This window comes from Enhydra lutris, unplaced genomic scaffold (genome assembly GCF_002288905.1).
Source record: "Enhydra lutris kenyoni isolate GAN:26980312 unplaced genomic scaffold, ASM228890v2 scaffoldscaffold13, whole genome shotgun sequence".
Lineage (NCBI taxonomy): Eukaryota > Metazoa > Chordata > Mammalia > Carnivora > Mustelidae > Enhydra > Enhydra lutris.
Window position 1 is genome coordinate 16,425,960 of NW_019154097.1, and position 25,751 is coordinate 16,451,710.

Here is a 25,751-nt window from a genome sequence, read left to right on the forward strand (position 1 = left end):
TTATAAGGACAAAGTAATATTTCAGAAAATTCAGAAAAAAATCACAATTCTTCCAAAGAAGCTCAAGAACTTTCATTTCTACATATTCCCATGTAGTCATTTTCTATTTTTTTTTAAGATTTATTTATTTTTAGAGAGCAAGAGGGAGCATGAGCAGGAGGGGCAGAAGGAGAAGAGAGAGAATCCCCAATGTGTGGCTTCATCTCACGACCCTGAGACCATGACCTGAGCCAAAATCAAGAGTTGGATGCTCAACTGACTGAGCCACCCAAGGATCCCTCATATTCTTATCTATGTACATTTTACATAGTATCAATTGTAGTAAGTATACAATCTGTATCCTGCTTTTATCATCTAACATTTTAACAATACATTTTTCAATGTTGCTAATTCTAGTTATCATTATCATGCTAAGGTCATAATGTACTATTTACCTAACTTAAGATAACTATTTTGGTTCCAACTGAATCTTATTATAAGTAATGCGGGAACAAATATTGCTTTAGTTTCTGTTTTTCTAATTTTCCCTATGTCCTTGGGAATCCTAGGTCAAAACACATGAATATTTTTATGGCTTGGTCCATAATGGTAACTTGCTTTTTTTTTTGAAAGATTTTATTTTTGGGGGGACTCCTGGGTGGCTCAGTCAGTTAAGCGTCTGCGTTTAGCTCAGGTCATGATCCCAGGGCCCTGTGATTGAGGCCCGCATTTGGCTCCCTGCTCAGCAAGGAGCCTGCTTCTCCCTCTGTCTGCTGCTCCTGCTGCTTATGCTCTCTCTCTGACAAATAAATAAATCTTTAAAAAAAATTTACTTTTTTAAGTTTTTATTTATTTATTTGAGAGAGAGAGGGCATGAGTGGGGGAGAGGGGCAGAGGGAGAGGGAGAAGCAGACTCCCCACTGAATAGGACGCCCAAAGTGGGGCTCAATCCCAGGATCTTGAGATCATGACCTGAGCCGAAGGCAAACACTTAACTTACTGAGCCAGCCAGGTGCTTCTGAGATTTTATTTAAGTAATCTCTATACCCAATGCAGGGCTGGAAACCACAACCCCAAGACCAACAGCTGTGCACTCACACTCCACTGCCCAAGCCAGCCAGGTGCCCCGGTAAATTACTTTTCAAATATGTCATTACAACCTGCACTGCAAACAGCTTCATTAAAAATAAATATAAACTAGGACATCAATTAAATGGGCCAATCTCCAGTTTCGCAGATGAGCAGCATCAGAGTGGAATGTCAGCTATGTTCTGGCACACTATTCATGAAAATGCCATTTCCTTCTTCATTACTCTCAGTAGATTTGACCTCTAGTTATGCAGAACCACGTACATCTTCCTTCCACACAATTTGCTATGATACTCAGACAAGACATAATAAAAAGAAATGATCTGCTATTGACCATACATACCTGTTGGCCAGTCACCTGAAATGTTTCCTCCGCATGTATACAGGTTATTTCAAGAGGTTCTGTCCCAGATATATGCCGTAATAATCGACAGACCTATGAGACAACATTTGAACTGAGGGTATAATACTTAGACTGGAGTTAACAGTACTGTTTTGTATACTTGAGAGTTGCTAAGAGAGTAGGTCTTACAAGTTCCCATCACAAGGAAAAACGATTTTCTGTAACTATATGAGGGCGATGGATGTTAACCAAATTTATTGTGGTGATCATTTCAAAATATATACATATATGAGATCATTATGTTGTATACCTTAAACTTACAGAATGTTATATGTCAATTATACCTTAAAAAAACTATTTTAAAAAACATAATCATCAAATCTATTTTAAAGAATTTATTTATTTATTTGACAGCCAGAGATCACAAGTAGGCAGAGAGGTAGGAAGAGAAGCAGGCTTCCCGCTGAGCGGAGAGCCGGATGCAGGGCTCGATCCCAGGACCCTGGAATCATGACCTGAGCTGAAGGCAGAGGCTTTAACCCACTGAGCCACCCAGGCACCCCCATCAAATCTATTTTAAAACAGATGTATCTATAGTCATTTTAAGAATGCTCCCTAGCAGTTTTCATGTGTAAGCAAGTAAAGGAGAGGAAGCTAGTCCACCTAGTCTAAGGGCTCCTCTAACTGCTAGTCTTTGCGATTTGGTGAGCCAGGCACAGAGGTAACATGGAGACAGCTCTGTCGTTCATATCTGTGCATTTACATACATATTGGCTATATACCTCATATGCACAAGTTATACACAAGTTAAGTATATGTTTTTTTACTAAGAGATATCTGGTGTTTTCAGTAGGCGGCAGGCTTAGAGTATCAATTAATAACTGAAATTACAGCAAAAGTGACAGGTGAACCCCAGTAACACCCAAAAAGGTTTGGGCAGAACAGAAGAGGTTCAGAGGAGGAATACTGGGTTGAATCTTTTCTCTGTCCTTCCACATCCACTCTCCTTCCTTCCCAAACTGCTTTATGCCCTGGGACACTGACATTTGTGGTCTCCAGTTCTGTCGGGCCAGTGGGAAGGACCAGCAACAGACCAGCAGGAATGCAGAGCAAGGGCCTTTATTCTCATGTTCTTTCCCTGCAGGGTTGCCTTGGGCTCTCTCTGTATCCAGTCCTGAAATCAGAACCTCTCACGGTGGCTTTCTGAAAGACTCTGTGACCTTCCAGTTTCCAGTAACCACTCCTTCTCCCTATGAATCTGGGCCTATCAGCAGTACCAGCTCTATCACTAACCTCAATTACTGCACTCCCATGGTTCCCCTCACACCCAGGCTATGCAACTGTAAACAGCTCTTCTATTAAAGGCTCTTTAAATTATTCTAATTCAAGTGTGCCATCTCTTTCATGCTGAGACCCCCACAGATTCAAATAGAAACAAGGTCATACAGTGTGTCTGCACTGCTCTACTCCAAAGCCTAACCTCTCTGAGAGAATAAGGACAAGAAGATTAATAAGTGCATCTGCGGGTTCCAGCATTTTTTGTTGTTTTGTTTTAGAGGTCAGACTGTTGTTAGGACAGATAAATATTATATCTTAAGATTCCAAAGGAGACAGAGAAAATGCTCATATAAGTTACCCAAAAAAAACATATTTGAGTTACTATCCCCTGATGATGGTATGGCTATCATGAAACCACAATTTCTTTAACAAACGAAACTATTACTCACCTCGACAAGCTGCTCTTTCTGTTCAGAGAGTTTACAGGCATATTCAGCCAAGCCTTCTAAATTTCCTTCTACTCCAGTAAGTTTTAATGCTTTTAGAACCACATGATCAGCATGGTATTTTAACAGATCTGCTGCCAGCTGGGTTGCCGTCCTGTGGAGCTGCAGATGTGGGGGGTGAAGGGTAATGAGAGAAAGACAACAAACAATCCGGTTTTGTCATCAAGCACCTCATAATCACTTTAAAAACGAAAAAGGAGCAACCTCAATGCGTCCGCACTTGGTCCACCGAGAGGAAAGTGTGCAGCAGAAGCTGCGCAGCACGGGAGAGTCTGTCAGTTCTCCCAGGGTGGGAGAGACATGGACATCTTTGAGTTTCCTCCTGTGCGCAGAACTGCTGTCCGCAGAAGACGAGCTGCTTGGCTGCTGTGGCGTGGCCGAGCCCTTTTCATCCTGCTATTTACCAACTCCCGGCCACACAGCTGCTCTCTTACTTAAAAAATGCTCCCACTACTCTAGAGGTTAGCAGGCAACACACCAGTATTACAAGGACGGTATTCAGATACTATGAGGAAAGGCAAATGGCAGTTCATGATCAGTACGGTTTTTCAATAGACTTCTGAAAATGTCTTAATGTGAGATTCAATCTGTTAGGTATTCAACAGAATTTTATTAGATGCCCAGATCATGGAAGACACTGTACTAGAGGCCGGACATACAGACAAGTAGGACACACTCCCTTCCCTCAGGGGGTTACAGCCCATCTGTAGTTGCTGTCTAGAACTTTACTCCCCAACTCTTGGGTCACAGGATAAATGACAGACAAACCCCAAGGCTATATTTGACTTGGGATGGATTTTAACCACAGCCTACTCTTAGCAGATATCTTTGGGTACTATTAAGTCCAAAATCTTCGCTTCATCCTGCTTTTTGTTTAAAAAAAAAAAAAAAAGATGAGGCAGGTTATTCTGGGGTTCTCCAGGAAGAGATCATTTTTAATACCACTGTCCTAACGAAAATCTGACATGAAGGAAGCCTATTGAATGAAGTGATTTTTTTTTTTCCTGGAAATAATCCAATGTCAATTCAAATTACAGGACCTTCTAAAAAATTGACAATAGAGTAGTCTGCGTTCACGCAATCAAGTGAGAATAATTACAGTCAGAACAAAGACATGAAAATGTACTTTCCTTTGGAAACTAAATGCCACCTAAGAATTTTAAGAAAATTTATTTAACCATCAGGGCCTTAGAGAATATCTAATGCCAGCCCTTTATTTTACAGACTATGAAAGAGGTCCTTAGAGAATGAGTGACTTGCCCACAGTCACGTAAATCTGAGTGGTTCTAGAGACAACTTACTACCACGCCTAAGGGAGGAAGGGTGAATAAGCCTGAAGTTCCGCTCTGGGCAAGGAACTGGCCACCCGGCTTTAGAGACACTGTCTGCCTTAATCCTTACACAAACTCATTCTAGGCTGATGTTACGCCCATGTCGGAGGTTAGGAAAATGAAGCTGGTGGAAAGCCGCTCAGTCTATTATCAAAGGATTTTCTCCTCATACTGATAGTCAAATTTTAACAATAATTTAGTTAAAATTGAATAGGCTGGAAAAAATGGATAGGCCTTTTTTTAAAACCGAAGAAAACCATAACATCCTTCTATGTTTAATAAGATGTTAAAATGAAGGTTTCAGTAGAGGTCGTACTAAGTAAGATGTGAAACAAATCATCATGTATATAATTTATAAAAGAAAACCAAAACCCAATTCCATTCTCTTGAACCCTTGACTGCAAAAATATAAAAGAATAAAGGAATTAGAGATAAGGAAGCTCTGTCTGGACTGCTGACAGGTGTGTTCTGAGCATTACCTCCAGGCACACCCCAGGGTAGAGGGAGCAGGGTGGCCGGGAGTTGCAGTGAGGGGCTCTGACGAACACACTCAATCACCCAGGAGAGACAAAGTCAGCTTAACCGGAGCCCAAAGCATTCTGTAAGGGCACCAGTTTCAGAGAACTTTCCACCACCTCCCCCCCACCTCTTCTCTTTTGGCCTTGAGCCACACTGGCAAAGATCAAGAACTGAAGCTAAGGGCGGGGCGGGGGTGGTGGGGGGGCAGAAAGCTGTGAAAAGAGACCAGAGACCACACCTTTCCCAAAAGCCCACCGTGGGGCTGGGGGCTGGGGAACAGGGGGAAGTCCTTAATTGAAGGACTATCAAAGTAGCAATTAATATATTGGAGAACTCATTCTAATTTTGGAACTGAGATCTTGTTTCATCACCTGAAGCACGGACTGGCAAACTTACTCTGTAAGGGGCTACACAGGAAATATTTTAGGCTTTCCAGGCTGCACAGTGTCTACTGCAACTACCCAACTCTGCTGTTGTGAAAAAACAGCAGACAATATGTAAGCACATGGGCAGGACTATGTCTCCCAAAACTTGACATAAAACAAGACAGCCTGGCTGAGGTTGGCAAACATCTGACTTACAGTGACTTTCAATTGCTTTAGAGTGATCAAATGAGTCAGAGATGGCCCAGTTTGGCAGGAAGCAGGGAAATCTCAACCAAAAAAATATTTTTAAAAATCAATTACATTAAGGTTATACTTTATATGCAGCAAAACGTACCAAGGGTACAGTGTGATGAGTTTTGACATTCTTATCTATGTAACCATCACCACAATCAATATCTCATACATTTCCTTTATCCCCCAAAGTTCTCCCATGCCTCCTTGTAGTAAATATCGCCCAACTTCTGATCCCACGCAGCTACTGATTTGGTTTCCATCACTATACATTAGTTTTGCCTTTTCTAGAATTTCTTCTAAATGGAATTACATATATACACCCACTCACACACAAACACACACTCGTTGGTGTCTGACCTCTTTCAGTGTTACGTTTTAGTGATTTATCTACATGATTACCTGTATCCATATTGTTTCTCTTCATTGCTGAATAATACTTGTTACAGTTATACCAAAATTCATTCATCGATTTCCCTGTGGATGGAAACTTAGACTATTTCTAGTTTGGGGCTATCATAAATAAAGGTGTTATGAACATCTACATACAAGCTTTGAGAAGGATGGCACTAAAAAAACAGTGGCTTTAAAACGGAAAACCATCTTCTAGACACACAGACATAGTAATACTAATGTACTTGATATATACTATGTCACATGAAAATTAGCAAAGGTTTAAAAGGGGCTAAATTTCAAAGTATACTTACTTCTTTCTTGAGTTCATTGAGACTGTGACTGATTTTTAATACAGCAAGTTCTAGTTCTTCAGCAATACTTTTTGTTTTCTTGCTTTGCTAAAAATTAAAAAATATACATATATATAGTTACCTCACCTTTTTAATCTGGTAATTCCAATTTTATTTAACTACAAATTATAATAAATGTTTAATGTCATTCTGTGCATTACAAAAGAAGTAGGTTTTAAAAATTCACCTATTTATGGTTAGAATGGAAAATAGAATTTTAACTCTCTAGTTATATTTTCCCATTCTAACTATAAAAAGATAAATTTTTAAAATCTCATTTCTTTAAAAAATTTATCATGTCTAAAATGAATCTATTTTATCTTCTGCCCAGAATGCTCATCTCTTTGCTCTTAATGGAGTTAAAAATTAAAATCCGGGACGCCTGGGTGGCTCAGTTGGTTAAGCGGCTGCCTTCGGCTCAGGTCATGATCCCAGGGTCCTGGGATCGAGTCCTGCATCGGGCTCCTTGCTCCGCAGGGAGCCTGCTTCTCCCTCTACCACTCTGTCTGCCTGTGCTCACTCTCTCTCTCTCTCTCTGACAAATAAATAAATAAAATCTTTAAAAAAAAAAATTAAAATCCTATTTACCTTTGAGTCTCTGTATAAATGTCTCCTTCTCAGAAAGGCCTTTTCAAGATCACATAAACTAGGCCCTCTTCTTACCCATTCTAATCTTTCTCTAAGTAATCTAGTTTGCAATTACATACTTACTTTTTTACTTTTTTAATTTTTTTTGTTTAAACTTGATCTTCCCCACTAGGCCCTGGTAAGCTCCATGAAGGCTGGGATCACATTTATTTTGGTCACTCATGAATACACAATACCTGACACAGCAAATGGAAGGTAGTAGGTACTCTGTTCTTTGAACAGATAAATCTAAGTTAAATGTCAGTATCTTCAAGCAGTCTTCTTGATTCATCTCCCTAAATATAAATTTGCCCTCCTTCAAATCGCCACAACACACAGTCTGTACCTCTGTTAGGACACCTACAAAACTTTCTGTACTTGTCTTACCCCTTCCCACACTTTTCTCCATTGCAAAATTCTTGCAGGCGAAGATTTTATCTTGTTCACCTTTAGATTTCTGGTGCCTGGCATATAAAAGGCACTCAGTAACAACAAAAATGAATGAATGAACAATACATCTGGCATGCCAACTCAAGAGATCTGAGCGCTTGTGAAATATGGGAAAGGTGCTAGTTGCAAATTTAAGTTTTGACAGACCCGGACAGAGAGCATTTCCTCTTTATGTTGGCTTCTTATGTTGATGCTTGGGGTTAAAATTTAACACTGGAACAATCCATGCTTCAGGTTAGATATCACATAGATATTTCAAAGTAATCACAAAATATTGTTTTTAGCCCTGACAGCACTCTACTCTAGGTTAATTTCCCATTGATATGACCATTTGCACTGTTGCGGTTCCAAGGAATAGGAGAAAAATCTTGATTTATATCTACTCTACCTTCATAAACCAATCTCTTTACACGAAAGTCAACTGCTCCTTCATTTGCTATTCTCAGCCACATTCACCCCTCTGTCTTTACTGCCAAAGCTTTTATTCATAGCTGCCAGATTTGTTCCATCTATGCTTATGTTGTAAATCACATTAAATACTTGTTTTTTACATAACCTAGGTCTAAGAAATGAATAAACAGTGTGGGAGCCAGAGTCTCAAGCCTCTACCTCTCCATTTTGTAACCACTCTCTACAAGAGTCTGGATACATGGTCTCTGTGCTATCCCACTCTGTCCATCCTTTTTTTTTTTTTTTTTAAGTAAACTCTATACCACATATGGGGTTCGAACTCATGACACCAAGATCAAGAGTCGCATGCTCTCCCATAAGCCAACCAGGTGCCCCCAACTCTGTCCATCTTTACCATTCTTGCCCACATAACCTCCCAGGCTGTATACATACCAGTCTATTTTGAATGGCTGCTCATAATCTTACACCAGGAATCAGTACAAGAGTGGAACATCTTTTACCTGCTTGCTGGATCTATCCTTGTCTTCACTGAGTCTAGACTTCAAAAAGTTGTCTAGGGATGCCTGGGTGGCTCAGTAGGTTAAAGCCTCTGCCTTCAGCTCAGGTCATGATCCCGGGGTCCTGGGATCAAGCCCCGCATCGGGCTCTCTGCTCAGCAGGGAGCCTGCTTCCCTTCCTCTCTCTGCCTGCTTCTCTGTCTACTTGTAATCTCTGTCAAATAAATAAATAAAATCTTTAAAAAAAAAAAAAAAGTTGTCTAAACTGTTGTGTCCATAGGGGCGCCTGGGTGGCTCAGTTGGTTAAGTGTTTAATCTTGATTCCCGCTCAGGTCATAATCTCAGGTTTGTGAGATCGAGCCCCGCCTCAAGCTCCCTACTGGGTTTGGAGCTAACTTAAGATTCTCTCTCTCCCTATCTCTACCCACCCACCCTTCTCTCCTTCTCTAAAAATAAATAAATAATAAAATAAATTGTTGTGTGTGTAAATGCAGTGTCCTCAGAGTTAAGCACTGTACACGTGTGAATGGCTCTGCCAGTAAGCCTCAGGGGACAAGAACCTCTAGGTAAGAAGCATTTGGGGGAGGAATTTTCCAGAGGTGAGTTTGGTGGACAAGTGGAGATGACGGGATGAACTTGTGGTAGTGATGGCGGTACAGAATCCAGGCTGGCCGGCCAGGTCTAGAAATGTCAAGTACCATGAGCACAGGACAGGAAGGATGCTCTGGGCCAAGAAGGAGGGAGAAAAGGGATGAGACATCCTGCCCCACTCCAGACCTCCTTCATACTCCTGGTGATTATGCTAGCTTCCACTGTTCTCAGAGATTTAGGGAAGAGCTACCCTATAGGGTTTACTTTGACGAAAAGGGCTCTTACACTATGAATCCACACGGACAGTAACTGCTGCAGTTCCAGTCTTGCCTGAGTTGACAGTTCCAAGATGCGTTCCCTGTGCTCGTGGCTGGTGTAGGCAGAATCAGTGAAGTCCTCGGTGCGCTCCAAGATGACTTCCAGAGTCGCAAAAAGACTCTCTTTCGACTGAAAATAAAGATTCTCCCGAAGAGCTTCAATATTCATCTGAGAACGAAAAGGATATCCATCTCCATGAGTCAATATTCCCACCTAACCAAACGCGCTGTAACTTCTAGCAGTGCCCGGAGAGACACTAGCAACTTCCTTCCCTGTCTGAGGGCTCGGGGGAAATACAGCCTCCAGCAATGACTCTGTTCTCCAGGACACATTGCTCAGGAGCCACCACCGGCCACGCAGAGACTCACTGCGACAGCTGCCAACACAACACTCCTACGAAATCAGTAAATACTGAGGCAGAAAAGCGTGATCATGTAGCAACCGGCAGGAAAAATGAACTGGCCCGCACGTAGAGAATCTGCATCTGTGAAATGCTGAGGCAAAGTCCTGAAAGACTTGCTACATCCAAATCTGAACTTGTGCAGAGCCCAAGGGCCAGGGTGTGGAGGGTGTGGGTATGGGAAGGGCTGGGAAAGGCACCAGTTTTCCCTTCCTTAATTCAGCAAAACTCTCCAAGTCCCCTAATTGATCTCCCTACGTTTTGTTGTACACCGACAGCACCCCTCTACCAGTATCATCTTTCTGAAATGCAAAGCTTCTGCTAGTGCTACCTCCCTTTAAGTAACTCCTCGCCACCTATACAATTAAGCTCAAATTTCTACCGCATCACACAAAATCGTCTAGGGTCTTGATTTTATAGATCTTTCTGACAGTATGTCTCACCACCTCCCAAGTTCCCAAACAACCTGTCACTTCAGCCATCCTGTACTCAGAGTTGCCCGCACATGTGACAGACATGTGTTCGCTGGCACGTCTCTCTCTCTCTCTCAGCTGTCTAAGTGACACTTGACACTATACAGCTAGATCTAACCTCCAGCCTGTGAGGTGTTGTAAAAATACCTTGGGCAAAGAGGCAATCGGTGGTGATGACCAGGACTGGCTCACATTGAATGTGCTGATAAGAATAGCTTATAGCAAACTGCCTTTGGCTCAGGTCAGGATTCTGGAATCCCAGGATCGAGTCCTGCATCAGGATCCCTGCTCGGCAGGGAGTCTACTTCTCCCTCTGACCTTACCCCTTCTCATGCTCTCTCTCAAATTAAGAAGAAAAAAAAAGTTAAGGGGTGCCTGGGTGGCTCAGTTATCAAGCGCCTGTCTTTGGCTCAGATCATGGTCCCAGAGTCCTGAGATGGAGCCCCACACTGGGCTCCCTGCTCAGCAGGGGACCTGCTTCTCCCTCTCACACTCCCCCGGTTCGTGTTCGTTCTCTCGCTGCATCTCTCTCAGTCTAATAAATAAATAAAATCTTAAAAAAAAAAGTTAAAAATGAAAAAAGAATAGCTTACATTTGTTTAGCACTTTAAAGTCCTTTCACAAACATAGACTCAAGTTAATCCTTGCATCTTGACCCATTTTCACAGGACCCATGAAAATACCAAGATTTGGGTGGGTCAAGAGGCCACAGCGGGGCCTGCTTCCCCTTCTCCTCTTGGCCCAAGGTGTAACAGTAACCACCCCATTCAAGGTAGACAGCATTTTTTTTAAAGATAGGAAAGAACATGGATAAAAGTCAGGTATGGAACTGACAAGGAGCATCTATCTGAGAATTTAGAATTTAAACAGAACTACAATATAAAAATCAGTCATGTTGACCACACACCATTTATGTTAAGGTTTTTTGGTTCTCCCCTTTGAAAGAACATACACATGCTTTTATTTTTTTTTTAAAGATTTTATTTATTTATTTGACAGAGAGAGAGATCACAAGCAGGCAGAGAGGCAGGCAGAGAGAGGAGGAAGCAGGCTCTCCACAGAGCAGAGAGCCCGATACGGGGCTCAATCCCAGGACGCTGGGATCATGACCTGAGCCGAAGGCAGAGGCTTTAACCCACTGAGCCACCCAGGCGCCCCCATACACATGCTTTTAAACAGCAACTGAGTAGAGTTGTTTTTTCAAAAGCCATTCATTTATATGGTTTCCTAAAATTCGTCCATACATTCCCAGTGCCGAGCACAGTAACGTATCCAGTTTCCATCTACAGATCATACTCCCCACCAGTAATAATGGTAAGATGCCAACAAGATTCCCATTGACGGGGAGACAGAGTGTATTCCACATAGCTTTGTCCTCCAGAACTCCCGATGCTGAAGGATCAGCGGCCAGAGCGTCCAGAGCAGCCGGCAGCAGCCACAGGCACAGCACTGCCAGAGTTAACCTGGAACCCAACTTGGCACCAGAAAGCAACAGACTTGGCTCTAGGCCTATTTGTTTCCCTAATTGTCCTTTAACCCTTGAAAAAACATCTCCCCCCTCAGTCTTTATAAAAAGAACGGATTGGAAAAATAATCTCTAAAATCCCTTAGGCAATAAAAACTCTCTAAACAATGACTGGTCTTTGTAGCCTCTTTCCCCTCAGGAAGAGATGCAGGGCAGGGCCGGCTGCGGACAAGCAAACCCACAGGCACAAACTGCAAGGTCACGGACTTTGGGATTAGCGAGTCCCGGTTCTAAAGAAGGGTTTCACCACTGACTACACCTTTCCTCCTCAGAAACACGGTGATAAGAGTACCCACCTAAAGGGGAAGTTAATGATTAAGTTAGATGCTATTCATGAAGACAATGACCCCTAAAAAATAACTGGTCTTTCCATGACTTTCTTTCAGCCCATATTCCTACCTAAGGAGGAATTAAAAAGATGGAAGGGATGTTATCCTCGCTGCAGCCCCTGGCCTATTAGATAATTTCCAAGGGCCCTAGTCTTCCCAGTTGTTAAATGAGAGGTTGTACAAGATGACTCCCTACGGTCCTCCTCAGTCAGACCCTGCTCTGATCCAGAGAGCACCTTCCCCAGCTCTCTGACTTCCCATGAGAAGTTCTGCCCGAAAATGGTGGGGATTCTGTGTCAGACTGCCTGGTTTCAAATCCTGACTCTGGCATTTCCTTGCTGGCAAATTACTTAATCTCTATTTCTCAGTGTCCTCAACAGTAGAGCAGCAACAGGATTTCACAGGTACACACATGTAACGCATTCAGAACGGCGTTGGCACAGAGGAATTGCCCAACAGTACACGTTAGCATGAATTAGTGTTCATTCTAGGTTTGTTTTTTTCTAAGATTTTATTTATTTATTTGACAGAGATCACAAGCAGGCAGAGAGGCAGGCAGAGAGAGGAGGAAGCAGGCTCCCCACTGAGCAGAGAGCCCGATGCAGGGCTGACCTGAGCCGAAGGCAGAGGCTTAACCCACTGAGCCACCCAGGCGTCCCCATTCTAGGTTTTAATTGACATTAACACTATTCCTATTACCAGAGTCTCCAAGTCTCCACCCTAGAGCTCAGGGAAGAGCAGGGATTCCAAAAGAAATGATTTGCTGTCTGTCATCAGCCACGGAAAGCTCAGCACTGCTGACTGGGCAGGGAACGCCTTTCTAAACAGAGGACAGGAGGCTCCCAAAGCATGCAGCGACACAGGGCCCGGGGAGCTACTATAACCCCAGCCCAACGTTCTCCGTACAGACGACGCTAAACCGAATGCTACCGAATACTAAGTTTATACAGAGTGGCACTGTCTTAAAGAAAAGTATCTGCTTATTACACCAACACATGCGTACTACATCTAGAGATGTTCCTCTGATATGGAAAGAAAAAAATATATCTTCTCCCCATTCTTACCTTGAATTCTTTAATTCCGGTAAAAATACTGACAGATGAAATGTCAGTCTCTCCACCTGGTTTGCAGTCAGTCACGATTTCTATCACCTTATCTAACGCCACTTTCATTCGGTTAAATACTCCTTCTTTGTTTTTATGGGCTGATTCGCAGTTGGGATGCCTGAGACATGTCTTCAAAACAATTGAGAATGTTTATTTTCAGACTGGGACCATACCATAATACACAAAATCTGACAGAGAACTTGTCATGCTAATAAAAATGGTTCTTTACCAAAATCTCCCGGGTCCCTGGCTCACCCAGCTGCTTCTCCTCACTAAAAGTGGAAGCAGGATGAGTAAAAAGCGATAGCAAGGTTAAGTGAAAAAGGCAGAGTGCAAAACTGTATCTTTATGCTTCAATAAGATTACTTAAAATGGGGGGGGGGGGGGACTATCTTCATCATGATTAAAACTATTTTAAAATGTTGCCTTCCAGGTGCGAAAACTAAAAAAGAGCGGGGACACATGAACACATGTTCTATGACAGCGGACATATCTTTGACTTTGGAAAATGGTGTGAATGAAAGCTGCTCAGGGGCCTGGACGTGAACAGAGCCTTGCCAGCGGGCTCCGCGGAGCGGATCGGTGGTTTCGCTACGCCAGCCCAGGGCAAACACCGTGAGCGGAAACGGCGACTCTAAACAAGCCGCTCCTGGGCGGGGGGCTACTCTCCTCTCGGACTGCACCGCGTCCCCGGCCAGATGCTGTGCGGAGTCACCAGCACTTGACTGACGACATCGTTAAGTAGAAAAAGCAATCAGAGGTGCGGCTTTAACAATAAACAAATTAAAGGCTGGATTACTACTCCACTGTTACTTAACAGATTCTAAGTCTCCTCGCCGTGTCGGGAGTACACGTGCTGGCTCCCGGACGAGACCGGCACCCCTGCAGGCAGGGACCCTGCGTCACACGCCCTGACTCGGCACCTCCACGCCACCCTCCGCAGGGCGGGGCTCAGGCAGCGGGGACTCGCGGACTGACTGCTGTCTGCAGGCGGACGGGAGTTGGCCCTCTTGCTGAAGGGTAACTGAGATTTGACTGTGGTAGCCTATGCTCCAATGCATCACTGTGATCTTTTTAAAAAATGTAAAACATAAATTGGATGCATATAAGCGGGTAAAACAAAGGCGTCCCTACCTTTGAGGCTGTGAGAAGCATCATTGTACACTTTTCAAGAACTGCCCTGGCTGCTGCCATTCTTGCCTTTTTCTTTTCGTCTTTCAGATCCTAAAAATGAAATAAAGCCACTGAGCCATCTAGGATCCTGTAAATAACTTCTTGAAAATTCATTTATGCAACAAGAATCAATTGAGTAACATTGTTTAAAAAGTGACAAAGTGAAAAAAAAAACAGGATAAAGTTTTATAAAATGCCAGCGCTTTGGTCTAAATCCATCAACACAGTGTATGGAAAGAAACAGGTGCCCTTACTGAGGGCGGAGAGCCAGGGCCTGAGATGGAGCAGGGGGGTGATGCCTGGCACCCCGCATGCTGGTGTCCTGCACACCTGACGATCTCGTGCCCAGACGGAAACCCTTCCCTCCTGACCAGAAACAACCTTCCTATTCTTTACTCCATTAAGAGCGACCTATTTATCAAGCATTTGTAGGCTATTATTTCCTTTAATTAGATATTTAGATGTCAACACTTTCAGAGACCATGTCTGGTTAAACTTAACCAATATGCTGCTCTGAAAGTTTTTTAAGATTTTATTTACTTATTTGAAACAGAGAGAGAGAGAACACAAGCAGGGGGAAGGTGGGAGAGAAAGAAGTAGGCTTCCCCAAGAGCAGGGAGCCTGATGTGGGGCTTGATCCCAGGACCCTAGGATCATGACCTGAGTGGAAGGCAGGCGCTTAATGACAAAGCCACCCAGGCGCCCTGCTCTGAAATAGTCTTAAGATGTTTTCAGGTCTTGGGGCGCCTGGGTGGCTCAGTGGGTTAAGCCGCTGCCTTCGGCTCAGGTCATGATCCCAGGTCCTGGGTTCAAGCCCCGCATTGGGCTTTCTGTTCAGCAGGGAGCCTGCTTCCTCCTCTCTCTCTGCCTGCCTCTCTGCCTGCTTGTGATTTCTCTCTGTCAAATAAATAAATAAAATCTTTAAAAAAAAAAAAAAAAGATGTTTTCGGGTCTCTCATTTTCTCCAACTGGATTATGAAGTCTGAAACAGGCGCCATGCTTTGAATTTTTTTCTTTTAGTTTCTCTTCATAGAGCCCTTGATAGGATGTATGCTATTACAGAAAGTACCTAAGTGCCATGATCAAATCTAGAACTAAACACTCTTATAATAATTTGGTCATGGCCATCTGAATCAGAGGTCAGCAGCCATTTTCAACAAAAGGCCAGATAACAAAGTTTTCAGGTTTTCTGGGTCAGAGAGTCGGCAACAACTAGTTCAGCCACTGCAGTGTGAAAGCCACACTGAGACAGTCCGTAAACAAGCTAACATGTCTGTGTCCCAATAAAACTAAACTACAGACACTGAAATTTGAATTACACAAGATTTTCACCAGTCGCATTAGTCAGTCTTCCCATTTGTGGGTTGTAGGCCATACATAACACCATCTATTATACAGTAATAACAAATGAATGAAAAAGATCTGTTAGAGGGCTAGTCCACAGGACAAAAAGAGGCGTCCATAAAACCAGGCCAATACCCATCTTCCAATTCCGGCCACAACCAGGAAAGTTCATGGCCAACATGATAGTCTATAGGACTGTTCCCAAAAACTTAAGAGGTCCCTTATTACATATCTAACCTGCTGACAAGATCAACTCATGCATGAATACCACAACAAAGAAAAGTCAACGCTAGATACAATACGGTCTTCTGCCTCCCTAAATTTAGGAGCTTATAGTCTAAATTGAGGAAAAGACCTATAAAGAACTAATATCACACTGTAGGTTAAAAACTATAGGCTCCAAAATCAGACACAACGAAGTTCAATTTGTTAGGTGAGTGACGTTGGGAAAGTTTATTATCCTCATAGGTTCCATCTCCTCCGAGATGAAACCCAGCTGTGAAACAGTAATAACAACACCTGCCTTACAGGAATGTTTTCAAAATTAATGAGACGTTGTGTATTAAGTACCAAACACATAGCTAATGCAAATAAATAAAAGCTTGACTTATTATTATTGATTCTAATGGAGAAAACTGATGGAAATAGATAACAGCAGAATACATAACAGATATATAATAAAATACTAACAGAATATATATATATGATGACTCAATTTATTTGTTTGAGCCCTCATAGAAGAGTCAAATGTATTTTCCTAAAACAGGAAGTATTAGATCTGAGCTCTGAAGGCAAACATGACCTCTCCTAGTGTGTGTGGTGAGAACATATTTAACTGGTAAATGTATGTAAAAAAAAAAAAAAAAAAGTCATGTAAAGTTACTAGCTCCTTTATGAAAGGTTTTCAACACCAAGATTATAAATTTAATAAGCAAATAAACCAACCCAGAAGATCACAAAGACCACACCTCCATCCAAATGACAAAGTATATGTGTATTTGAAAATGTTTAAATGTGGTAAACACATACGTTTTGTCTATCTCCAGTTAGATGTGCAAACTCCACCATTTCATTTCCAAATTGACTGAATATTTGGACAAACTCTTGAAAGCTATTCACTTTCTCTAGTCTTTCCATAGTTGCAAGAACCTGCAAAACAGAGAGTAACTGATTGTCAGGTGTAGATATGAAAGAGACTGAGATGTCAAGGTTGAATAGAGGGGAAAAAGGAGATACTCTGAATTCTAGGAGAGAGCTGAGAAGGAGTCCTCAGAGGGGAAGACAGGGAAGGAGGAGCCCAGAGAAGTAGAAGCACATCTAAAGGTTAGAATCATCTAGGGAACAATTTGTTTTTACGGTGGGGAGAACTGAGCTTACTTGAAAATTAAAAGGAGAAAGAGTACAAGAAACTACTCGAGATACAGGAGAAGAGATCATTTATGTAGCAAAGTCTGGAGAAGGTGGACATGTGCAGGACAGAGGTAATCAAATCTTCATAGAACTAGGAAGACAGGGGGCATAAAGGTATTACACGGAAGCCATAAGGTTCAGTGAACCAAAACTGGGGGAACCCTATTCTTCCCAAGAAAGTAGACGGAAGGTCACCTGCACAGGGAGGAGTGGAAAGGAAGGTGTGTCACTTCGAGAGCAGGAAAACAGTTCGGATCAGTCAGGAATTGTCTGTGTTGAATAAATTAATTGCCAAGAGGCTCTGGGCAGCCAGGGGTAAAACAACCAACCAACCAACCAACCAACCTGAGAAACCTACAGTAGAGCCAAGAGACAATGTTAGGTGTTTTCTTGATACTAAAAGTAAAGTGAACAGATGTGAAACATTATTTTCAAATATTTTTCTCTAAAATAGTAATACTGGATTAGCTCTTGTCAGACCAAGATAGGTAAAGAAAACACAGATATCCTGTGTTTACTTTTGAAAATGAGGATATGATGGCTGTTTGGCATGGTAAGCCGCCCTGGCAGCTCAGGAAATCCAGGAGACTAGCACAGATAAGGCAGATTGCTACCACTGAGCAGAAACTCTGTCTTTTAAAGAGAGAGGGGTTTTTCCTATCACTCCAGCACTGCCCGATCCACCTCTCCAATTTCTTTTTCACTTGAAACTCACTCTCTTTAGTTGACTCAGCGCTCATCAGGTAGTGCTGTCCTCAAACTCCAATGAGACAATCCCTTCCCTGGCAGATTATTCTCCTCCTTGCCTAGGGAATTATCCGGGCAAGAAGTGACTCTCCATGCCCTGGCCTCCCTGGATGATGGGGGAGCACGACCATTAGCTGAGTGACTGGAAGACTTCTAGACTGGGAGAGTTTCAATTTATTCAGCAAGCTTTATGATTATTCATAATCTCTAGGGATGTTGCAACAGAAATTCCGTAGTGTGGATAACTGTGGCTTCAGATGATTGAATTTTTTTTCTTAAGATTACAAATTATTATCCTCTGAGTCGGAAAAAAAAAAGGTACTGAGGAATTTGGTATTTTTATCAACCAGGTTTCTACTACATACATTGTCATAGTTCTTGGCTTTTCTTCCCAAATCTGTGCACATGAAAAGCTTTCACAAATAAGCCTCAACAAGTAGATAACGATTTTCTGGGAAGAAATACTATTTACATCTAAATGTATAGACCCAGTGCATTCATTGTTTAGGAATTACAGGTGCAGAAGAAATACCACTTTTACACTATAGACAACTGGAGGCATAAACAATTAAAATTGACAAGTATTACCAAATTACCTGTAATTAACCTAAAACACACTTTTGAACAACCCCAAAAGACATAACACAGAAACACAGAAAGACAAGTACCTTATTTCGTGATGTTATTATCTGCTTAATGACTACTCGGTCTGCGAGCAACAACACTTTTGTCACTGAAGAAAGAAGTAATCTTGCAGCCTTTATAACTCCTGTCTTATCTGTAAAAATCATGATCTGGCCGTCAGATTCTGGATGATTCAAGCTGCTTATATCTGTAAGCGCGGCAATTGTTTCTCCTAACAAGAAAGGAAAGGGTAAAAAGTTAAACTGGGAATAAGATGCACTTAAATTAAAAGGCAGGGTTTTCTCTATTCTTGAACGGAATGTGCTCAAGTGGGTAGACACTTGACTTTAGGGTCTCATTTCAGGAAGAAGAAACAGCTTCTCCTTGATGAGCACAGGATTATCGTAGGAGGTTCTCTAATGACAAAACAATGGCACATTCTTAAGAACTTGGAGAAATGTGTTGCCTTCACCAATTCTGCAAAATATTTTAACTTTTCTTCTAGTGATACAGCAAACTATATGATCTAAAATAAAAAAGCCTTCTCTGTAAGACCAAATAAGAGAAATCCTAAGACCCAATAATCAAAGAAGAACCTAAAGCAGGGCAGTAAGCAGTTGCCAAGACTTTGGCCAGGGGTGAAGGGATAGAAATGTACAGGGCGGGGGTGGCAGTCACTGCCCATCTCCACAGCCTGAAGAGGCTCAGGCTTTTATGAACACCCATGGAAAGAAGACCAAGCATTGGGCCCTTGGGAGGCATTCTTAGTAATAAGGGGGCCTAGAAAAATCATCCATAGGCAAAGGGATATGCAAGTTTATCTGTTGAGCAGCTCGGGCTCTGAGTGGGAAAACAACAAATGTATCTTTCCTGAGAACTCAAGACACAGGCTGACCCTGAGGCTTATGTTTGAACTTATACTTCTTATGATGCCCAGCATAAATCGTTCTACCAAATGAACGCCCAACCCCTCTAGAAAAAGTCTCTTCTTCACTATCAAAATGTGGCTATCAAAACGCTTTGATTTCTAGAATAGCAATTATCCATCAATAAATAATACAAATATTTGTTCTCCTTAAAAATGAAGCCTGTCTGTAGTTTCTTCCAAACTATACTGTTTAACCTAATAAGATTAAAAAAATAAACTTTCCATCATCTTGCAATGTTCAAGGTAACTGTTTATATCTTATATAAACCTCAGTGCACAATGGATTGATTTTCTCACAAAAGCCCCCTTGTCGATATTATTATATCAATATATAATATTGTATATATACATATGTATATATGTATGTACATATACATACATACATACATACGTATATATGTATGTATGTGTGTGTGTGTGTGTGTGTGTGTGTGTGTGTGTGTGTGTGTATCCAATAACGTATCAGCCCACAAACTAAGGATCTTGAATACAAGTACCTGAATTTTAATGGACAGGTCACAGGGTGTGACATAAAGAAGTCAAGATTTAGGATCAGTCTGGAAAAAGGAGAGACTCAAAGTCAGGGTACCACTCAGGCAGAATTTCAATTGTGGGTATGAAGCAGTGAGGATCTTACAAGAATGCAGCTATAGGAATACAAAAAAGATGATTTGGGAGATATCAGGTAAAGAAAACATAAAATTGGCACCTGGACAATGATAAGAAAAAGAGATGAAAAAAACGGCTTCAAGTTTGTGAACTCGAATCACTTTAAAAATCAGAAGAGCATAGAAAGGGTGATGATAAATTTACTTCCAGGTGACAAGAATTTGAACAACAAAGGAAAACTCAAAAACAAGCCTGTAAATATGGACTGGTTACATATCGTGACAATAACTGAAACTCTACTAATAGAGGAAGTCTGTGGTAGCCAGCATCCAAGATCGCTCCCAATGATGCCCACCTTCTGGAATTTACTACATCCTTGTGTTGTCTCTTCCCATATCATACAAGGATTGGTATGGCAGAAGTGATGGTATGTTACCTCCAAGACAGGTTTCTAAAGACACTAAGGTAGCCATCTTGGTTGCTCCCTCTCTCTCTCAGGGAAGCGAGCTACCACGTTGTAAGCAGCCATCCCTACAAAGAGGCATAGATAGGGAGAAACTCGGGCCTCTGCCCAAAAACCAACAAAGAAGTGAAGCTGGCCAACAACCAACAGAGGGAACTGGAAAGCAAATCCTGAGTCCAGTCAACCTTCAGATAACCACAGGCCCAACAGACACCTTGAGTGTAACCTTGTGAGATACTGACCCAGACCCCACTAGCTAAGCCACTCCCTGATTTCTGACCCTCAGAAACTACATGTGGTAATAAATGTTTGTGGTTTTAAGTTGCTAGGTTTGGGTTAATTTGTTACACAGCAATAGGTTACTAATACAGTTTATATCACAAAATATACAGAGGAAAAAAAGGTTAGAGTTAAACCTTCTTGAACACAGAAATGGGCAGGAGAAAAAGTATCAGTGTGCAATAGCTTTGAGGATAAAAATATTTCCTCTCGGCCTCTGGAAAATATTACTTTTTCCTACAGCTTTCAATCCTTAAAGATACTATATAAGAGCCTGAACATATGGCATTATGTAACTTCTCATTTTTCTGACTAAACCCAGGCATTAAACTCCTAACTACGTGGGATGATAACATTTGGTTAGTTCCACTAACATGGTCAAATTCTTCCATAACATAAAATTGTTCAAAGTGTAGACTGCTCAGAAATTAGCTCCCTAAAAAAGTCACAAAGCTGTCCTTTTAGCTTCGTGGTTGCCATTTTTAACTTGTGTATGTAATTAGATTGTTGTGCCTTAATGTGAAAACCTGAAGTCAGTCAATATATTGCAAATATTTATTGAGCTCCCATAAAAAATATGGGACTAAGTAGACAAGTAAAAATGCTGAAGGGAGCCACAAATTGGGTGGAGTCAAACATTACAAACTTCTAGTTACCAAATAAGTCATGGGAATGTAATATATAGCTTGGCAACCATAGTTTAATACTCTATTACATGTTTTTTTTAAATATTGCATTTTTAAGAAAGAAAATCTTAAAAATTCTTACTAAACACACAAAATTTTTAACTGTGTATGAAGACAGATGTTAACTAGACTTACTATGGTGATCATTTCACAATATAGTTGACCATTCAACAGTGTAAGGTTGAAAGCTGTGGGTCCACTTATATGCAGATTTTTTTCAATAAACAAGGCTACTACTACAAATGTATTTCCTCTTCCTTATAATTTTCTTTTTTTTTAAGATTTAATTTATTTATTTGACAGACAGAGATCACAAGTAGGCAGAGAGGCAGGCAGAGAGAGAGGAGGAAGCAGGCTCCCCGCTGAGCAGAGAGCCCGATGCGGGGCTCGATCCCAAGACCCTGAGACTGTGACCTTAGCCGAAGGCAGAGGCTTTAACCCAATGAGCCACCTAGACGCCCCTCCTTATAATTTTCTTAATAACATTTTCTTTTCTCTAGCTTACTTTATTATAAGAATATATTATGTAATATGTACAACATACAAATTTTCGGATAATCGACCGTTTGTTATTGCTAAGACTTCTGGTTCAACAGTAAGCTATTAGGAGTTAAGTTTTCGGGGAGTCAAAAGTTATACATGGATTTTCAAGTATACAGGGGTTGGTGTCCCTAACCTCTTTGTAGTTCCAAAGGGTCAACTGTATATCCAAATAGAAAAGTCACTGTTTGTTGTACACCTGAAACTAACATAACATTATAGGTCAATTACACCTCAATTTAACAAAATGTAAAAACACAATGAAAGAACTCAACAGAGGAGGAGCCCCTGGCTGGCTCAATCAGTGGAGAGTGTGAGTCTTGATCTCAGAGTTGTAAGTTCGAGCCCCATGTTGTGTGTAGAGATTACTTAAAAATAAAATCTTTAAGAAGAAAAGAAAAACCTCACCAGAGGAAAGAAAAGTAAAAAACAAAAACAAAACTTTAATGATAACTAATACTTATTGAATACTTTCTATGTGCCAAATGCATACATGCATTTTATCAAAACACTTCTATAAACACTAACAGGACCCCCATCTTATTGATGAGAAAACTGAGGTTTAAAACACTTTAATAGCTTGCCCATATCACACTGCTATCAAGTGAAAAGTTGAGACTGAAATCTGGGCAGTATGACTCCGAAGTCCTAGTTCTTTATTACTACTTTACATTTATTTCCCTCGAATAAATATTAAATTGTCCAAAGGAGACAGTAATTAACTATGCGCTGACCGGGCCAGAAACATTTTAAGAGTGATTCAAGTTAAGTCTGAGATTTGTACATGTTAAGAGAAAATAAGGTTTCCATACTACACAACTCCAGGAGGCGCCATTCTCATTCTCTTACCAGAGTGACAGAAGAGGTAGCTCTCAAGAGGGGGAAGGGCACTTCAAAAAGAGACAACAGGTGGAGTCCATGACAACAGATGGCTTCCAAGTACCACAGTCTACAGGAGTGTGGGTCGGTGGACCACATCCTCTTTTCTCACCCTATACTGAGCACAGTGACAGCCTACAAAGCCCATAAGGTGAGTAGGACTCAGCTTGCCCTTTCATTCAAAAACCCCTACTCTTGCCTTAATTAAGGGCTGCTATAAAAAAAACCAGTAATATGTAGAACATCTCTACATTTTCTGTTGAATTGTCCATTGCATTATGTAATGTCTGTTGTATAAGCGCCCGCACAATAATTTAGTGCCAGGAAAGAAGCTGCTCTCCACTTGACAAGCTGGTTTGTTTCCTTTCAACAAATGATGAGAATTATATAACCCTTTCTTTCCTACATTTGTGTCTTGCCTTCCAGGAAGTACAAAGATAAATTTCTTGCTTAATTAGAGTAACAATGTTGGTCGAAGTTTCCGACTTTGATATTTATTTTCATCTCCCACTGTAATGGATTTATTAAACATGTATCTCTTATTGTAAGCTACTTTAAATCCTCTTTACAGTGTAGGCAAAATATAAATTATGAATAGAATAAAGCCATCCTTCCTTCCCCACTTGAAATCTATTCACTAGCACAGTGAATGGCTACAGACTCAAGAGTCAACTCAGAATTCTCCCTGCTTTTAACCAATAATGAAGTCTATCTATTTAACCACCTTAATGAATATTTCATGTACTCTCCCTGTTCTTTATTATCCCTAAGGCATTGCCTTGACTTAGCCTGGTTTATTGTAAAAAATTCCATATTAATCTCCCTGCCTTTATCCTCAACTCTAATCGGCCCTTGTTTGTTCATTTCTTCTATCCTACCAAGAAAGATTTCTAACACAAAACTATGTCTCTTATCTGGCTGAAAATTCCTCAATCTGTCATCTATAGAGTAATACCTGAAGTCACTCATATAACATATAGGACCACGTATGATCTGGTTGGCCCCTCCATATTTCCTTGGCCTTATTTCACTTAGGATGATCCTCCAAACACACCTGCTCCTCCCTCAGGGTTGCCCATCTCAGTAAATGGCCACCATTTCCCTAGCTGTTCATATTTCAAACCTTGGAGTTATCCATGACTCTTCTTTCTATTACATCCCACATCCAAACTATCAGCAAACTGTATTAGCTCTACCTTATAAAAAAAAAAAAAAAGCCAAATGCAACCTGATTTTTTACCACCTCAAATGCAATGACCTTATATAAGTTGCCACCATTCATCACCTGAACCGCTGCAACAACCTTCTAATTGGTCTCTGATTTCAACCTCATGCCTCCTAATATCTACTCCTCATATAGGAACCACCAGTGACTTTTTTAAAATATGAGATTATGTCACCAACCTGCATAAAGCCTTCCATTAGGCTTTGATACTTAGAACACAGTCCAAAGCTCCTGTCTTTGCCCTTCTAGAAGGCCATACCTGTTCTCACTCTTCTCCTTGCCAGAAATGCCATTCTTCCAGATAGTCTTCCATGTAGCTGGGACCCTCAATGGAGCAGACTCTGCTCCAATGCTACTTCCTTAGAGCGGCTTCCTGACCCCCTACCTCAATAATTCTCAACTGGGGGCCATTCTGACCCCATGAAGGACATTTGGCAATGTCTGGAAACATTTTTGGTGTCACAGTGGGGGAAGCGGGGAATCTAATAGCGTCTAACAGGCCGAAGCCAGGGATTCTGATGAACACTTTATAAAGCACAGGCCACCCCCACCCCCAACAAACTATTAGCAACAAGTAACTATCCGGTCCCAAATGTCAACAGCATCAAAACTGGGACAACTTGACCTCTCTAAAATATACCTCCATTGATCTCTTAACCCTTACTCAGTTTGAGTTTTTCATGAATAACTATTATATATCTATTCATTTGTTTATGGTCTCCCTTACTAGAATGCAAGCTCTATGAGGGCAGACATTTGACTGATACATACACAGCTATATCCCTATGGCCTAGAAGAAAGCCTGGCATACAGCCAGTACTCACCAAATCTTTACTGAAAGAACAAATGGATAAATTGTACTTCAACAAATGTGAACTGTTTGTATCCATCAAAACACCCCAGGTTCTCTCGGGCTTTTGTGCCACCAGCTACAGAGAATTGTGGGCCATTACAAAATTTGAAGACGCTATGATTTGTCTGCTATGAGTATAGGAATACGCTAATTTTTTTAAAGATTTTACGTAATGTCTATACCTAATGTGGGGCTCAAACATACAATCCTGAACATGCTAATTTTTATTTCCATTTTCTACACAGTGGCAATTAGACTAATATGCTCCTCGAGGCCAAAGTCCATGCCTCACATTCTCCTATATCTCTGGCATTTCGATGGTTAATGTCAAGAATGGAAGATACTACCCTAACCAATGAAAGAATTCAATGTGTCAGATTTAGGATTTGAGCCAAGAGAAGTTCAATATTCCTGGAAGCTAATCCAGGCCTTTAATGTTGTAAGAATCTGTAATCACAGGCCTAAGACAGGTACCCGCCTTTACTCAAAATAAGACAGTAATTTGTCATCATATCCAAAACAATAAAACTGGTATAAATAGGCATTAACATCAATATCACACACCTGCTTGTTTAGCTTCAATGCAGGCAATATTTATTTCTTCTTTCAAATCCCAGTTTTCATTGGCTATAGCTTCCCCGACTTTCACAAATCTTCCGACTGCCAAGTTGACCGCTTGTCCTACACGCTGAATTGCTTGCAGAGTTTTATCAGACTTTTTGGTATTATCTTTATGATTAATAAGGGTGGTAATCTAAAAATAAAAGATGAAAGCAACCTGATTAAAATTTATCTTAGCATCTTTTAAAGCTGTATCACAAAGGCTAAGAAAATTAAGCCCAGCACACTAGACTAG

General features: G+C 41.2%; 1 protein-coding gene across 3 annotated transcripts in view; it reads right to left on the reverse strand.

Annotated features, from left to right (window-relative positions):
• Positions 1-25,751, reverse strand: part of LOC111146285 (catenin alpha like 1) — a 63,069-nt gene that overhangs the window by 19,924 nt on the left and 17,394 nt on the right. For all 3 annotated transcript variants that reach the window (XM_022501773.1, XM_022501771.1, XM_022501772.1), the window contains exons 2-10: positions 25,460-25,649; positions 18,478-18,665; positions 16,682-16,801; positions 14,270-14,359; positions 13,094-13,264; positions 9,270-9,470; positions 6,370-6,456; positions 3,139-3,297; positions 1,412-1,504 (exon numbers count right to left, since the gene is read on the reverse strand). In XM_022501773.1, the coding sequence (XP_022357481.1) occupies positions 1,412-1,504; positions 3,139-3,297; positions 6,370-6,456; positions 9,270-9,470; positions 13,094-13,264; positions 14,270-14,359; positions 16,682-16,801; positions 18,478-18,665; positions 25,460-25,649 (1,299 nt within the window). The remainder of the gene's footprint in view (positions 1-1,411; positions 1,505-3,138; positions 3,298-6,369; positions 6,457-9,269; positions 9,471-13,093; positions 13,265-14,269; positions 14,360-16,681; positions 16,802-18,477; positions 18,666-25,459; positions 25,650-25,751) is intronic.